The sequence below is a fragment of the Ornithodoros turicata genome, chromosome 2 (genome assembly GCF_037126465.1).
Source record: "Ornithodoros turicata isolate Travis chromosome 2, ASM3712646v1, whole genome shotgun sequence".
NCBI classification, from domain to species: domain Eukaryota; kingdom Metazoa; phylum Arthropoda; class Arachnida; order Ixodida; family Argasidae; genus Ornithodoros; species Ornithodoros turicata.
In genome coordinates, this window is record NC_088202.1 from 90,044,151 (window position 1) to 90,062,360 (window position 18,210).

Below are 18,210 nucleotides of genomic sequence, written 5' to 3' on the forward strand. Positions count from 1 at the left end.
CTACGACGCGCTTGCGGAATGCCGCCAGTCAGATGCGTCCCCTCACAAACGGTTCGGAATTCCTCGCTTTGGGCAGCAGCTGGCAGAGAGCGTTCGTTCTGAAGCGTACAATCGGAGCGTGGATGCTATTCTGCTCACCTTCCGAACGGCTGTCGAAGCCTCGGAGGGAGCCTTATGTAGTCGATAGTAGTTTTATATTCGATTCAACTTCGATGTTCCAAGCCGCGCACGTAAGGCCGAAAACGGCACGAGAGAGGGCATAAAACAAGGTGAGCGCTACTTCATATTCTGATCCGTATGCGCATGTTTTTATCCTACATGCGCTGCATGTGTATCCGGTCTGGTTATACAACTATTCGCTTCGTATTTGCTTTGGCTATGCATCTATTCGCTTCGGTTTTAAAATAATTATTCGCACATGCCTAGTCGATATCATTTTTCCGATCACAGCGATCCACCCAGCAGCGTACACATAACAGCTCAGTTTCTGTCTGCACTGCATTGCAGGTCGAAGGAAATTAAACGCGATAAATAAAAAAAGAGAAAACGTTGCCTATGTAAGGTCACTCGCGAAAAAGCCAACGTCGCCATCCCTGTTGGTCGCCTTCATTTTCCAGCAAATTGCGTACCACAGCGAAACCACGAACTCATATACTTGATGGAAATTGATGTTCTGAAGCTGGAACGCCGAAGCAAGGACGACACACAAGCCTCAATTGCCTAGGAACAATGAAAGAAGGAAGTCACTGAAAAGGTTAGCCAGCTGCAGGACTCTAACCCACATCTTCCGGATTACCGGTCCAGGGCTCTACCAGTCCTGCGGTCCCTCAGCTGGCTATCCTTTTCAGTGACTTCCTTCTCTCATATACTTGTCTGTTCCTGTCCACACTTTGTGTTACACATAGTATGCTCTTCATATGCATCGGTATCACGCAGCGATAACAGTCGATCAACAACAATCAATATCGCCTTTCGCCAACGTTGAAGGCCTTAGAAAGCTATGAAGTTGTCGTTGTCACGCTTCTACAAACAGCGAAATGCGATTGAAACGAGCGATAGCAGCTCAAAGCGCGAGATAGTACGGCTTCCATTAATGAGAGTGTACGTCATTGAGAGCACGTAATGACTGCTCGTAGTGACAGTGTGGACGTTTTCTTCGTGGCCTTGTTTATCTGGTCATGCTAATATAACGAGCAGGCACGCACCCATTAACCTCCCTTGCTGCGTTGACCGAGTCACGTGGTCTCCCGTGGCGGCACCTGTCGGTCGTCCCACGAACCTGCTCCGGTTGGGACCGCTCGGTCGTGTATAGAGTAGCTTGCCTCGGCTAATTCTCGGTGTAGAGTGAGTTTCGTGTTCCGCGGAACACGACATTCGGGGACCGTCCAAGAGGAGCGGTCGCTCTGGATTTTTTGGAGTGTGCGACGTGTTCTGGTCGGTGAGCGACCATGAGTGACGACGAGAGTTATCGTGCGTGTGTTCAGTGAAGCAGGTGAGCCTCCTCTCTATGGCAGCGCAGTGACTTTGCCTTCTTCGTATCATAACATTTTCGCGTGCTTTATCTCGTTATTTTTATTCATTGGTTGCCGACTCATATGGTGACCAGTGCTGTTGACTGCAGGATATAGAGAGACGTACGAGGACCATTGACGAAGTGTGCTGCCAGCACACTTGCGAAAGGAAAAACGCACTTATAGGATCGCGGAAAACAAAAGGCAAAGCAATCCGGCGACATGCATATTTATCGTACGTTCCGAAGAAGCTGAATATGTTGCATAACGCGCTCCGCAAGCTTGAAGGAGGCACAACATTTGGGAGGGGGGGATTCTTTGGATTCTTTGTTGCTCGTGCTGTGTCCGTATATATCACGTTCCGGTGCGCCAAGAAACTTGTAGGTGCGTGGAAATTTTCGGTGCAGCAACAATAACTGTCAAGTGGGAAGGCGTACCGCTGAGTGAACACATCTGACACCCGGCTTCATTTTCCCCGATTGACGTACGACCACTCTGTTGACGTTGCATTTTGGTTCGATGGTGCCTCAGTGAATAAATTCAACTATATACTGCGCGTGTAATAACCGAAATATCTGAAGCATTAATTGCGTGACTTTCTCTTTTTCTTCTTTTCGTAATAATGCTCACGTGACGTTGGATATTAATCACGGTTAATCACCAACGCCAATCAATCAACGCCGGTCAATCACGCTTTTGAGAGTTGGAGTGCGCCGAGACCTCAGCAAGAAAAGCCTTTCCCTGATGAGCATGTGGTTGGCGGTGTTCGTTTGTGTCGAGATTTCATTCCATCGCGAGTTTTAAAGTAAGGATGTGGCTCCCTTTACCCACTGCAACAGTCTTTCACTTAACAGTACGTGGGTGATACCCCATCCTTGTCATTGGAGTCATATAACAGGGTATCCCGTTTAGTGAGTCTAGCCGACACGAGGACATCTTGAGATCATTTCCTAGGTCTGCTTGGAAAAAGTCCAGCACGAAAATTGGAAAATTTCTGTGAATCATGCTTTTCCTTCCCCGGACAAGGAAACACAAATGTTACACAAATTGCCTTCTTGAAGAGGTAGCACGTCGTTGCCTGCAAGTTACAGTATATAAGCGTTTTTGCAAGGCAGGTTCTCATTCTTTCTGTGAGGATGTCGTTTCACAGCCGCCACTTTTTCCCAGAATTTTAGCTATCAACTCGGCTGAGAAAAAAAAAAATTAATAATAATAAACGCCGAAAAACTTCGAATCTTCAGAAAATAATAAACGTCGTAAAAGCCCGTCGAATATGCCATGAAATAAACTCAGCAAACCCGAAAGTTATGGGACAGTGCTCGCGGGAAATCGCGAGCGTTATTCCCTCATAGGGACAACCGTCACACCTACTTATTTACGGAAATATAAGCACTGCCGTATACATAACGCAAGTAAACGAAGTTACTCGATCGAAGCTTAGATTTTGTTTACAAATTTCTCCTCATTGCATACATATAGTCTATCTCCCAGACATTTCCCTTAGACGGTTTCAGGAAATCCCAGTGCTCCTTGCGCAAGCATTGCATCTTGGGAGATTACTGTCATGAAGAAGGGAGAACAGTCCACGTTTCGTTTTCACTGACCTTAAAGGGGCACTAAAATGCAAAAACAAATTGTTCTCAAACGAAAGTCCGTGCTTCAGTTAGTATAATGCAAGCAAAATTAGTTCACACAGCGCTGCCGTTTAGAAGAAAAACTCAATGAAAACAGAGCCGTCTTTTGCGGCAACGAATGGGTCCTCAGGAAGCAAAGATTAAAAGGATCCAATCAGACAGCAGGAGAAGCGCGCGCATGCCTGTCGTGTGCGTGTAGGATTTGGAACGGATCCGGTCGTAGTGTTTTTTTACATGCGCGACATGACGCCCATTGCTGCATATTTCAATGCCAATTTATTGAATTGTAGCCCACAACAGTAATCACAAATGTTCTAGTGACAACAATATTCTATTCGCGTCCTTCGGACAGCGACACCGGTTCGCTTCGTAGTCACACTATGTTCTTCGCCGGAACTGCTCCATGGCGTGACACGCGCGTACACACGCAGCATGGGCTAAAAGTGCCGATGCGCGGGCTGAAGCGGCGTTCACTGCTTAGTTCCGAAGCAAGAACGAGTCCGGTATAATTCTGTTTGTAGCTTCATAACGGGATCAAGGTTTTGAACTACGACAAGTGCGAAATTAGCATAGCGTGTAACGTAATTTGAAGTGAACTTGTGCGAGCATTTTAGTGCCCCTTTAACAATGGGCCGAGAGAGGAGAAATCGAAACACTTCAGAAACCTTCTCCTCCTTTATGATAAGCAAGTTCCCATAGTTCGAAGCGGCGCTAAGCTTTCTGGGATTTTCTGAGGTCGGTGTTCCTCACTGTGACCCGTCACAATATCACGCTACTGCAAGATCTCACTCTAAAAACTACGAGCACGGCGGTGGCTGTGCTCGGGGTCACAGCCGTTTTGCGGTTTGACGTAGAAATAAGGACATGTTATCCGTGATGGTTGAAGCCTTTTTGACTCGTTTTGTAGGCGTAACGCACGCGACCTCGATGGCCTTAGTGATGTGATGTCGCTGTTACCGCAGGCAGCCACATTTTTCTTTCTCTGTCTATAAACTTAGGAACGTATTGCAGCACCTTTCTATGTTCCCTAGAGTCTTCTCTTTCCTGTAGGACACGTTGTCTTTTATTTTGATCTTATTTTCGTCTCGCATATATGTCGACATATTGTAAGAACTCAACGCTTCTGCGCACAATTTCCTGTATAACTTTCAAATTTCAAGTTTACCTGTTGTAACATATATATAGGTAAGATGAGAGATTTCGCTGCGAGACACGGCACATGAGTACGCGCTGAAATTATTGGGCGACCAACGGCCTTCGTGTCTCCCTCCTCCGCGCCAATGCCAGTGTCGCGTGCATGATCACGTGAAACTTTTATCTGTTACCTGTACAATGCCACCTCACTCTTGGCTATACCCTGAATGGATTGTGAAATTAGGATGGTTTAAAATAGAGTCACTAAATAAGCTTATTTAGTGACTCTAACTTTTAAAATACTCGCGATTTCGCGACGCGGCCTCGCATATGATGACATCTATTACGTACCGCAAAGGGAGACGTATATAGTCCTACGTCAAAAAAGTGGGCCGACAAAAAGGCTTCCTCGCAAAAGGTAGCGACATTGAATGCGAGATGGAAGAGCACGCGTGCCATGATTCCGAAGCGGGGACATCCACCCCGTCTTTCCCTTTCCTTTCGCATGAAGGTATCGCGGTCAGGAAAAATAACCCTCTGCGGTGATGTATTTGGGCCCCGTGGGCTTCTCCGGAGCACGTTTAGCTCTCATCTAAGGTTACTCCGCCCTTCTATACTCCAGTCCACAAACAGCTATTCTTCATGGAACAACCGACATGCGACCGCTGTTCATTGCCGCAACCTGAAACAATCGAACACGTACATGGGCGCAGTTCTCCCAAAAACAGTTTTATTTTTTCTGTCTCTTTTTCTTTTTTTTCCAAGGGGAAACCACTTGAGTGTTTGTCCCTTTTTCAGCACTTTATTAGACTAGTCATGACAACGTGTTCGCTAAAGTGTTTTTTTGTGCAAAAGGAGTTCGTTATTTCTGCGACTTTGATGGTAGTATTGCAAACGTCAGGACCAAAGTCTGACGACTGGATAATGATATCTACTGAGAAAAGGGCGCTCCAATAATTCCATAGTGACGAACGGGTGTGTTCCAAGCATCGTGTGGTCTCCGCGCAAACATACACTCTTTTAAAAATGAACTTCACCGGATAACACGCTCTTAGCCAACCATCTACTCGAATGACATCGTTCTTTCCCCTGATTTGTTAAAAACGGGAGGCGTATGCCTTTTTTGTGACACTTACGCAGTTCATGATTGTCACAAAAATGGCGTACGCCTTCCGTTTCCAGCAAATCAGGGGAGAGAACGATATCATTCGAGATGATGGTATAGGCTAGGAGCGCGCTATGCGGTGAAGTTCTGTTTTAAGAGTGTTAGGTTCCTTATCCGCTCCTGCGATCCATGTTCTGAAGGAAGGATTTGCCTTCAGCAAAGCGTAAGGTACATTTCCTACACTGTTAAAACAGAACTTCACCACATAGCACGCTCATAGCCAACCATAATTCCGAATGATATCATTCTGTGTATTGATTTGTCGAAAATGGGGGGAGGTGCCTATCTGGGACATGCATAATGTTCCCAGATAGGTGCCTCCTTCCATTTTCAACAAATCAGGACACAGAATGGTGGTTGTATAGGAGCGTGCTATGTGGTGAAGTTCTGTTTTAACAATGCGCGAGAAAGCATTAGGTGTAGTCGTCGAGGGTTCCATTGCAAAAAAAAAAAAAAAAATGGTGGGTATTCCAGGGCTGGCAATTCCAGTTCCCACACTCTAAAAACGGAACTTCACCGCATAGTGCGCTCTGCGCCAACCATTGCTATACATCGCATCTGGTTCGAAGCGAAAGGGGAGACGTACGCCTTTTTGTGTCAATTATCATATATCAAAATTGACGCAAAAAGGCGTAGGCCTCCCTCTCTCCTCGAACCAGAAGCGATAACCCTACCATTGGTAGCAATGAGAGCGTGCTATACACCCTTAAACACGAACTCGTACGTGCGCGGCGCGTCTAACTCTCTTGTTGTTAGGCGGTGGACTTTTCAAATTCTGTTTTGGCCAAGTATTAGGAGGCTCTTAAAAATGAACTTCACCGCATAGCACGCTCCAGGCCAAGCATCATATCGGATGATATCGTTATCTGCCCTGATTTGTTGGAAAAGGTAGGCGTACGCCTTTTTTGTGACAGCATAAGTGTCACAAAAAAGGCGTACGCCTCTCGTTTTCAACAAATCAGGGCAGACAACGATATCATTCGATATGATGCTTGGCTCGGAGCGTGCCATGCGGTGAAGTTCATTTTTAAGAGTGCGCTCGTTATAGCGACGAGCAGTGTATTTATAATGACGGAGGGCACTGTGCACACTCTTAAAAATGAACTTCACCGCATAGCACGCTCCTGGCCAACCATCATCTCGAATGATGTCGTTACCTGCCCTGATTTGTTGAAAACGGGAGGCGTACGCCTTTTTTGTGACAATTATAGTGTCACAAAAAAGGTGTTCGCCTCCCGTTTTCAACAAATCAGGGCAGATAACGATATGATACGAGATGATGGTTGGCCAGGAGCGTGCTATGCTGTGAAGTTTATTCTTAAGGGCCCGTTCCGACATACAGCTCCACAGCTTTGCTCCACAGCGCTGCACCACAGCACTGCAAAACAGCGCTGTATTTCCACTGTGGGGTTCGCACTTGTAGCGCTTGTCCCAGCGCTGTACTTGGTGATTTCACGTGATCGGCGATCACGTGCAGTCACGGTGACAAGAAGCAAAAAAAAAAAAAAAAGGCAGCCCCGTCACGTGAACGCGGCGCCGCGTTCTCATTGGTGCAGGAAGCCTATCGCTGGTAGACAGCGATGGGAAAGTTCACCGAAGCTTCCCGCCTTGCGAGGCCCACTACGGCAGGCAGTTACACCACCACCACCACCACCACCACCACCGAAGCTCAACTTTGCCAAGCGCTGCTTCCATCGAGTCGCAGCCGGGAGAGGAGGGAAAAACAGCGCTGTTTTCCAGTGCTCTGGAGCAAAGCGCTGTATGTCGCGCGGTTGGCGCGGTTCTATACGACATGTGCATAGGACAACTTATAGAACCTAAACTTTCAATGCCTGCTTTGCTCCGTTCAAGAACCTTGTTACGAGATCATAATCATCAAATCCCTTCCTGTATCAAGAAGCATATAAAGGTAGGCTTCTTTCGTCATATCCAGTATTGGTATAGTTTTCGTATATCAAAACTAACAACAACAACAACTACAATAGAGAGTGACGATGAGATGGGGTGTTTCACCGCGGTGGTGCGGTACCCTTACCGCATTGCACGTGGAACATTATATGAAGATGCCGAAGGAAGGATGAAAATACGATAGCAAATTAAAGCGTCTGGAGCAACCTATAGTGGGCGACAAGGAAGTCCATGAACAGGTGAAGAACCCGACGATGGAGCAGAGGATCTTCATAGGGCCCAATGAGTGCAGCTAAGTTGAGCGGTCTCTTGCTGATACGAGCAAGCTCATCACACAGTGTCCGCCTTTGCGGGCCGTATAGAGCGCACATTCCATAAGAATGTGCTGGGTGTTCACCACGAAACCGCAGGTAGGAGCAAAGGCTTCTGTCGCAGCATGTCGGACACAGCAGGCTTGTATCAAAACTTGCACCGCCCATTGCGAGATCAATATCTGAATTATTTTATAGAAAGGTCAAGAACTAAAAAGTGTAAATTAAGTAGCAAGTAACTTGAAATAAGTCGTTATTTTTCCATAGTAGCTTCAGAACTTCAAGTTCAATTTCATTACCTCTAACTTCGTTCTTAACTTAGTTCCATTTTTTGCACAGTAACTTGACTGGTAACGAGTTCCTTTTGTCGAGTAACTTCCCCATCTCTGGTATAGACGTCGTATAGACATCTATGGGAAGGGTTCCGCGTTTTCATTTTTTTTATTTTTGGGCGGTTTCGTCGTACGTTTTTCGGCGTTTATTGATTTTCACGAAATCGGCGTTTCTCCATGTTTTCCTGGTGTGTGCATGGTTTACCCGACAGTTTTCGGCGAATAGAGATCACAGTGTAATTTCCTCACGACGCTCATTGAACATGGCGTTGTTAGCTGCGGTGGCATTTTACGGCTAACGAAAACGTAAACGGACATTTTTCGCGACTATCGTATTTATGTATTGTTTTCTGATCTGGATCAACAACTTGCTGGGCACGTGCAGCAATTTATCTCTGCCATGCCCTGGAATGTCCCTCTGTATTCGATGTTTTTCGATTAAAACAGAATGAGGGAAAATTTATCCGGCGTATGTTTTTCGGTGTTTTTCGGTTAAAACCGAAAGCGCGGAACCCTATCTATAGGATAGCATCTAAGTGGAATGACAGCAATTACGGATGTCCCACAAGTGCAATGAAATGTCTCATATATGCGTCGTGCATGACTGGAACTGTGCATTCATCGCCGTTTTTCGGATGTGGTTGTCTTACAGGTGCGCCTTAACTTGAAATCGCGAGGGCTTTACAAACCGTGTTGCTCCCCGCCATCCCTGTGAAATTGCGTTGTGGTTGTTGTTTTGCATGTGGTGCAGCCTTCGAGTAATTACGGCAATTTGTCGTAGTTTCGTTGCCCCCTTTGTCTTCGCGAGAACAATGCTGCGCCTGCTTGGGTTGCGGTCATCGCGTTCAGTTTCATTTTCATTAGGCTTAGCCACTAAGCTATCCGGAATGTGCGCGTTTAGAAGTTAGCCCTAAAATTTTTTCGTCGGTATGAGACTATACACAAAGAATGCTTTTACCTCAGATTGTGTTGGTGAGAAAGGAGGGTGACCGTTTGTGCATACCGCCGAACGCCTCCGTTACCGGAGCACATGTCTGTCAGGACTGTTCTGGGCGAAATATTGCTCCTGAAATAAATAATCGGGGCGATATTTTACCATGAAATGATGCGGCTAAAGCACCGCATTTTTCCCTCCAGCTCCGGGTGAACATGCCCCTGTGACGCGTGATGGTGGACGTGTGGCCTCGACTGCGTTCACATTAGAGATGTAAAGAGAGAGAGGGGGGACCCGGAAATATTAACGTTTTTTTTTTTTTCAGCCACTCATAGGTTGAAAAAAATTTCAAAAATTCCAGATGGCGTTTTTCGTGCGCCAGCACATTGTGATGTGCCTTACTTTTGGTTTCACATTCAGCCTACAAAGTACTTCGATGAGCAGCGGCGAAAGAGGGCGTCGTCATTCATCGCTTTCGCTTTTTTGACCGCAGTGTTTGGCAGTTTTGTAAAATAGCTCGCCCGTTGTCGGACGTTGAATGCATTTCTCCTTGTGCAAATCGCCAACCACAGGAAAAAGGGTAGATAACAACACGGAAACGTCTCTGCCGAAACCACACGTCACCGTCTGGGAGCAATCTCTCAACTGCACTTTGCTCCACCGCCATCTTGATTGTTTTGAACACGGGATTCGTACGCTTTGCATCATAACTTTGCACTGAGATGCTCAATCGATTTGAAACATACCAGGATTAAATGTCCTTGAGGGGTCTTCAGAGCTTTCCTTGTAAACGACACAATGTTCCACTTGCATTGAGTAATCGTACGAGCACGGCACGCTCGTACCGATGAACATTTTGTTGGGTGGCACCCTGTATACGTATACATGTCATTAAACAAGTTACAGGCTGTATAAACAGGAAGTTCATTATTTTCATCTTTCCCCCATATTTTCGGGAAAAAAAGACGAAAGGCCGTTCTTTTCTCTCTCTCTCTCTTTTTTTAGGTTCTAATTTTCCGGAAATTTTACATCCCTAGATCCATCGTCATATCCTGACCGTTTCACTCGTGACCTGTGACATCGTCTGCACAATGTACGAAAAAAAGCTTCTCTACGCTCGTATCTCTTCCGTGAAAACAAAATGTGATGAAGGGACTACTGTGAAAAGCAGATTTCGTTTTCGCCGTCTCGCATCACTGCGTCAGTGAATTTGTACATCCTCCCAAATTTAGGATCAGCCTCAAGACGTCTGCAAGCGAGACCTCGACAGACGTCGAGAAAAAACGATGTCCTTACTGTCTGCCTAAAATCACACGCGCACTTATTACATTACGAACGTGAACAACTGGTGGTTAAACTAAGCTCAACCACCATATCGAGTGTAGATCGAGAGTGTGCTTGAACCTGTTGCTCGCGAGTTGGTCCGATCGCGTATTGTATCAATTAGTAATATCACGGTGCCGAGCCGTAGCACCCGTTTCATTTTGCGTGCCAACACAACCAGCGAGTTTTAGGGAATCGTTCTTCCTGAAACGGTTTGCGAACGGTTTGGCGGATGACCGCCGATGAGGTGACTCATGATGAGGTGACCGCGGATGAGGTGACTCAGAACGTAATCACCTGATTGGGTCGTGGCAAAACCGTTCGCGAACCGTTTGAGCAAAAGCGATTCACTAAAACTCGCTGTCTGGCTCGACCTGAAAGACAAATCACGACAATCAGAAAACCAAGTTGCTACACTGTATCGAATGAGCCATTTCTCACTTTGAAATCTGGCAACAGTGCGATGGACATGCGACGCTTCAGAAACCCATTATTTATATGCATACGTGGCGTGGTATACAAGTACGATCGCCACCAATAATTCCTCCCAGGGCAGAGGTGAGGGGCTCGACCTTTTTCTTCCGTCTCTCTCTCTCCCGCATTCCAGCGTCGGTGTTTATGTGCGCGAGGAATGCCGCAGAAATGAAAACGGCTCTGTTGCCCATGTAGGGGTGGCGCGTGGCTGAACAAAGGTCGTGCCCCCTCCACCCCCTCCTCCTCATGCGTGGGGGGATGGTGGCGCACCCTGCGGCGCGTGCCATTATCTCCTCCCTGGCATGTGGCATCAGTCGGTCGTGCATCCGACTCGTTCCCTGGCGTGTTCGGCTGTAACGCGAGGCGTGCGAACAGATTATGAACGAGCGTCGAAACGCGGGATAGTTGGTAACAGTACATAATGATAAAGGGAATAGCAGCCAGGGACAAGGACAAGGAAGCGCACAAAATGAACTGCTGACTCTCAACTAACAGAAGTTTACTTGCTGCACAGGTGTAGTTTTTGCGTACCAACTTGTTTTGTATGTAAGCCTGTGCAGCAAGTAAGCTTCTGTTAGTTGAGAGTCAGCAGTTCGTTTGTGCGCTTCCTTGTCCTTGTCCCTGTCTGCTATTCCTTTTATCATTATGAACAGATTATGGCCGTTAAAGTTCGCGACTGGATAGAGAAGACGTTCCTCGCGGAACTGTTCTCACGAATAAAAAAAAAATCTTCCCGTTCCAGCGTCACATAGTTGACACGTAATTTGGGGGTGGCAAGCACAGTGGAAAACGTTAGGATTGTCCCCCAAGCCGTCAATGCACTTCTGGAAGACGTTTGTTATTTGTTGCAACGAATACAGTTATCGAGAAAGAGTGAGCGAGTAAAAAGAAGAAAAGCATGGATAAATTGGCACCACCAACGTGGGAGCCGGCTACTCGATACCACGTAAACAACTCTGAGCACATGAACGTACATGGACACATACACATAGAAAGAAAGCCAAGTTGTCTGGGAGGAACTCGAGAATGGTAAATTTTACTTTAAAAAAGCAATTAATTTGGGAGATGCTCGTAACTGGGCTCCGCCCCCCCCCCCCCTCCCCTAAGAACAAAAAATGCGCTTTCGTCTTCCCGCATTCGAAAGCGGCAACCCATCCGCCTTCTACCGTTTATCTGAGGCCTCGCCTCGTGCGTAGACGTCCATAAAGCGGTGTCGGGCGCCATCAGTTTCCATCCGGACCCACCGGCGTTTATCGGCCGATCCCCACTGGTGGCAAAGGCCACCTGGCGGAGGTCAGAAAGGGGACCCACACTCCCCCGCATGAGAGGAAGGCGGTAATTGTGGCGAGGGGCGAATATCCGCTTCGACAGTCGCTCATCGAGGTCTCGAGGACACTCGTGATGCTAATTACACAACCCCCGGACCGTCGACTGCTTTCGAGAGAGGAGATACGCTTTAAATCGTTGTTTTATCGCTACAAGAAATAATCCGCGAACATTAGGCCTTGTCCGAGCTGGAAATGAAAAAAAAAAAGAAAAAAAAAGGAGGGGGGTCTCATTATGGGCATACAATGTCGTGCACGGCTAACTTGGGATCTCGACGCTTATCGCTAAGCGTGCCATGGTCTGTGGTGAGCGCTGGTTGTGCCGTACGTATAATCTGTGTTTGACTCCGTTCCTGTGCTTCTTTGGCTACCAGTCACCACGCCCATTTGCTTCTCCCCTGTAACCCATCTTAGACCCGACGCTTTTGCAGACCTTTGGGCAAGTTCCATCACTTTCTGCCCATTACTAGAACCTAAATGAGCCTCACACGAACAACTGTACGCGGTGACTTGTGGATACGAATCGTCCACAGTGCAGCTGGCGCGTAGCAGCCCGAGAAAAGAAATCGTGTTTATTGGACTAGCTCGCCGTAAAGTGATGAATCCGTCCACATTCAGACAAATTCGCTCGGGAAATTCTTTCTAGATCGGGATCTGAGACTGCAGCGGGTTATTATGTAAACAATTAACCCCCCCCCCCCCCCCGTAGACACGTCTACACACTCTCGTTACGTTCGCGAGAGTCGCATGCAGTGTCGGCGTATCTGAAGGAACGTGGAAGGCACCTCGAACACACATATATGTTTGTTTGTTTTTGTTTTTATACCGCGTGCTATAAACATACTACATTCAAGAACTTCAAGGATCCGGAGAGTTCGCTGCCGCCGCGCGCGTTCTTGTAAAGTCCTGTAGTTTTTACTGGACTTTACAAGAACGCGCGCAGCAGCGGCGAACTCTCCGGATCCTTCGGTAATGTTGTGACGTCAGATCATCCAAGCACTCTTATTGGCTGCTGGGAGTCGTCTGTTACTGCGCGAAAGCAAAGCGACCGGTCGACTGCACTATGTCAGACGCCGGACGGTTGGCGCCAAATACATGCAACCACAAAAAGATGTAAGAAAAAAAAAAGGCGCACGCCTCGCTATTGGGTGGATGACATGACGTCGCAGACTGGCTGCCAAAGGGAAGAGGCTTTTCTGACCCGCGAGATTTGAAAGCTCTCTTGCGCACCAGGACTGCGCACTGCAGCCGTACTTTTTCGTGCGAATATGTATCCCAGGGCTTGTAGTCCTGTACTTTCTACTCCAGCTGACTTTTTTTTTTCAGCGCTTCCGTGCTCCTTTAAAATTATTATGCCACATGCCACATAAAGAGCCGCAGTGCGGGTACACAGACGGACATTGCAAAACTCGTGGGTTTGTATGTTACGCTCTGCATTAGATTAAGTTAGAGAAGAAAACAAAAATGTGTTCCGACGGGTTCCTTCTGTTCTATGCATTCCTTTCTCTTCTCCCGCGTATTCTTGTTGACGGTGTGCATGCAGAAAGACGGTTGTTTTGGGCATCTAAATGCCTTCACTGCGTCATTCTCAGGCCCAGCGCCGCCCGTCACAAAGTACAGGCGCGTCCCCGCATTGCGATGAGAACAACGGCGCCGCCAAATATTTCTCGGTCGTCCCTGAATGTGGTTTGTTGACCGCTCCTTGGAGCATTCCTTTCTGGCACGTGCATGACAGAAAATCTCTTCCGTAGCGATTGTTGTATCTCTCCTCAAAGTATAATCACGGGGTCCGATAAGAATCGAGGGACTAAGGCAGTGTGTTGCCCCCTTGGGAGCAAATTGTTACCTGTCGTCGCGGCAAAGACAAAGGGCGTGACGGAAGTCCGTTCGAGGACACAAATTGCCGCGTTCTGGAACGAATCTTCCGAGCTTACTTTATCCGTTTCGTGCTTTCCTTGAAATGGTGGCCCTTTCGCGGGTTACGAATTCCGCGCGTTGCTTTGGCCCTTCTTTCTTTCGTGGTTCGTCGCTGTCGTTTCCTCGAGACGTTCGTGGATAATGGAGTCGAAATGCTGGTGAAGGATGCAGCCTTTTATTACGATGACACTAGAGTGACTGAATAGCTTCGCTAGCTATTCAGTAGCTCTAGATGACACCACCCAGAGAAGAGCCGCACTATTCTGTCTTGGTCATGAAGTATAGCGCGCAGTCACTGGCAGCTTCGAAAGTACTCCAGTGCCACAACACTTTACGCTTGCTGACTGATACCGTAGTTCGAACGCTACGTCATTGACTGAACAAAATTAGATTGCTTGTTCAAGTTAAAAGCGATAAAAGCGAGCAAAGTGTTTGCAACGTTGTTCCTTTTTAATGTGTGCAAAATCTAATTCTTTTTTTTTTTTAATTACGTGTTAGCGCCGCGAAGCAGCTGTGATTGTGAACGGCGGACAGAAGGAGAGAGGACAACAGGAACGGGTGAGGGGCCAGGGTGGTTAGTGTGCGTCCTGGGCTGACTTCAGGGGTAACTGTGCTGACATTGTCTGGAAAGTGCCGGAAAACCCAGGTAAATCCTCGGACGGCACAGCCGGTGGTAGGATTCGAACCTACCACCTCCCAGTCTTCAGCACGACCTTGGCTACCTCCTAACGAGATGATGTTCTTACCCAGTCGGCCGTCCGTGCCGATGGTCTAATTCATTTAAGTAATTCTAATTGGATAATGTTTGTCGGCTACAAACGCGTTGCATTCAATTCTGGATAGTAGTAAAAATTGTACGGCTAACTGCCAATATTTGTACGTTTATTACGCGGGCATCGATAGCTATAGCAATTGCTGAGGACCTCCGCAAATATAAGGCATAATTAATAAACGTTGACATACGAGACTAATTATCTTCAACTAATCAGTGATGTATCTCCGTGGTGGGACATGTCGGATAAACTTACGCGTTACGAACTTAATTAACGATCTGGAACAGGTATATTGGATTTTGTTATTGAGCATGTCGTAAGCAGGGTCGACCAAAAGTTTGGGTGCCTCCGTTTTCTCTTCTTTTCTGCCCGTGTTGTCTTCGAGTCATTCTGCAAAGACCACCGTATTATTATTTTGTATCACCCCTCTCCGAAGAAGAAAAAAAAGAAAAAAAGAAAAGAAACTCATGTTCCGGGCAGATGTGCCATGCTCTTACTTCGCCGCACACCCTTCGAAAGAGGACACAAGAAAATGGGAAAGAAAAAGCGAGAGATATATCGCTTGCTTATCGTTTCTTTTTCTCGGATTAATAGCTGAGGAGAATCTCGGCAATCGTTAATCGGGAAGGAAGAGGATGAGGACGAAATTTGATTCCACCTCCTCGCCCCAATCTCGCAATGATACTTTGCCCCCTTTTTTTCTTCTTCCTTTTTCTTTCTTTTCTTTTGCCCTGGAAGAAGAAGCAAACTTGTTTTCTTTTTACGCTGTATATACTCTCGTGTAGGACAGACACATGGAAGCGTTTTGATAGAACCCTCTTTCCCTTCTTTGGCACCGCCATCGTCCTCGAAAATGAAAACGGGGCAAAAGGCACCCCCCCTCCCCCCCTCCCTCCGGAGCGATGAGCCTATTTTTCGAGGGGAGGAAGTGCCCCGAGGTGGGCATATTTACCGAAGGAATTCTAATCACTGGGAGCGTATATGTACGCCATCTTCGTTGGGGGGGCCTATTATGGTAATTGCAGATTCCAACGTTCGAGCGGCGGAGAAATAATAAAGAAGGCATATAAATCGAAGGAGAGAGAAAAAGAGACACTTTGAAGGGCTCTCTCGACAGTCTCGGAGACTCCACCTGACTGCCGAGAAAAAGTGGCTCTAATAGCGCCTTATAATTGTATTACGTACCGAATGAATTCCGAGCCGTCCATGTGTCCGATGGGGAGTCCTCGCCTCGCGGGACACAGTATAGGCTGTGCGATACGGATACCATATAGAACGGAGGTAAATACGCCGTCGGTGCGGCGTCACCTCCGAGGCTTGGAACTCTTATAGTCGTTGAAGGCACCACGAAAACTATGTTTTCATTGGCGTTGACGAAAAAGCCAGCGAATGTCTTCTTTCCGGTGTGTTCACCATAATGCACACCGTGGCCTAGATGTTCACCACACCCGCTACGGAATTCCCACAAATTATTTCCGAGGCGTTCTGTTTATAAACAAGAGTGCATAGTACAGGACGATGTGTGAGCAAAAGGGACAGACAAACAGAAGGTCATCAGCTGCTTTCACTGGCCGCTACCTAGCAGAGCAAGCGCACCGAGCAGAGTGCACTCGCTCTAATGTTATTTGATGATAATGGTATTTGATAATGCTATTTGATAATAATTTGATAATACTTGACGTTAATGCTATTTGAACTACATCAACGCCTGCGACTGTTATTTGTTTTCATGCATCGGTCTTCAAAAGGGCACATGAAATCATGCGTGGTAGTGCATTCAGGTGGATGTCGCGAAAGAATGAATTGGCCGTGATTACAGTTTCAGGCGACACCAGGGCATTCACACGCGCAACCAAAGAGAAGGCTGCGGGGCGCGAGAAGGGGCCAATTAGTCAATTTGATCGAGATGAAAGTCACACAGCGACCGCCGCTAGATCGTCCCTTGCAAAACAGCGTTTTTCTCTATTCGTTTCATGTCCACTACATGCTTATTTTGTGGGTGACACAAGGCGGACGTTTTTAAAAAATATATACATATTCTGAAATTACAGTGAGCCATCCCTGGAACGGGTCGCACACCGCGAAGAAACTGTTGACTCCGATGCCTCGAATGTGTCGTTGACTGGGCATGTTCTCTCTTTGCAGGGTCCGTTCGTGGTACAGCAGCGCACTCAAGGAAGGGCAGCAGCAGCCGTAAGGGCCCCGCGGGCCATGGCTGCAGCACCAGCGTCGCAGCACCCGCGGTATGCGCTCGCGTGCGTCAGGTATGCATAAGCTGGTCCTATGTAAGGTTATTCTAACATATGGAAGTGGATGTTTAGCTGCTCTGTCGGCCCCCGAAACAATATTTTGCGCGAACGGCGACTTTATCTTCCTGAACGCATTCAACCGACCGAAAGCGTCCTTTTGTCATGGTGGCCTCCAGGAAAATACAACCACACCCCTGTGTACCATATAGGGGCTGGGGACGCGTGCCAGCTCATGACCTCCAACCTAAACGCGCCAGGATACAGCAGGTCGACGCGTGGAATGCCACTGAATGTGGCCGGCTACATTCCTTGGGGCAGCTGGATGCTTGCGTGCGGGCGAGAGATAAGCGGCAGCTGCCCAGGAATGCCATATTCCACCCACAAGTCACGAAGCTGCTCGTTCCTGCCCCGTAATTACGCTACGTTTAACAACGGACCATGCAAGTTTCGCCGCGATGGGTGGAGGGCACACGATGGCCGCACGATCTGCAGAAACAAAGCGACGACCCATACCGGACTCTGCATCGCACTCCTCCACGTGGGCGCTGTTATTGTGCTGCTGCTGACTCTTTCCTACAATGGCTCGCCGCTGGTGGTTACCGTCTCGGCATCACTGGTGCTCGCATCATGCTTTCGGATAACGGTGCGTCAGGAGTATTTTATCGCATCCAGAGGCTACCTTGCGGAAACCAGGAAGAGTGCATGGGGTGAGCTGTTCCACGCCATCGTTCCTCATACTAGTCCTGGTGCAGCTGTTCTACGTTATTTCCAAGGAATGGATTGGTCTTAGTCGTCTTGAGAGCGGATGTCTGTCACACTATAGGTTCAACGGGTCATTACTGTTGCAAGAGCTCTGTTGTAGACAGGTGCTGTGCACGCTCCAGCACAGGGGCCGATCTAAGGGGAGGTGGGGTACCCTTCTCTAATTTCTGTCGCGGCAGAGTGCTTCAAATGGTCTTAGGCAGTATATTTAGCACGCTATCCTAGACTGGAGCCCCCCCCCCCCCATTCCAGAAAAATTGTGTATCTGCCCTGGGTCCCCCAGCATTATATCTCTCCATTTTGGCCTTGTTTACAGTCTTGTCGCCCACAACCGTAGCTGACAAATCGGTGGGACAACCATTAAAGTGAATTGGTGGTGATGATTGGTGAAGATATGCCATGCCAATGCGTTGGAAACAGGTGTCACAACAGCTACTCGAATAGAAGGAAAGGCAGTT

General features: G+C 47.6%; 1 protein-coding gene across 3 annotated transcripts in view; it reads left to right on the forward strand.

Annotated features, from left to right (window-relative positions):
* Positions 1 to 18,210, forward strand: part of LOC135385740 (uncharacterized) — a 60,322-nt gene that overhangs the window by 22,385 nt on the left and 19,727 nt on the right. The window contains exons 1-2 of one of the 3 annotated variants that reach the window (XM_064615227.1): positions 187 to 269; positions 16,887 to 17,005. Coding sequence is in view for 1 of the 3 variants with exons in the window: in XM_064615226.1 (XP_064471296.1) it covers positions 16,887 to 17,005 (119 nt within the window). In the remaining 2 variants the exon portion in view is untranslated. Of the gene's footprint in view, positions 1 to 186; positions 270 to 10,789; positions 10,811 to 16,886; positions 17,006 to 18,210 lie in introns of those variants that run through there. The other 2 variants (XM_064615228.1, XM_064615226.1) reach the window with 2 other exon arrangements.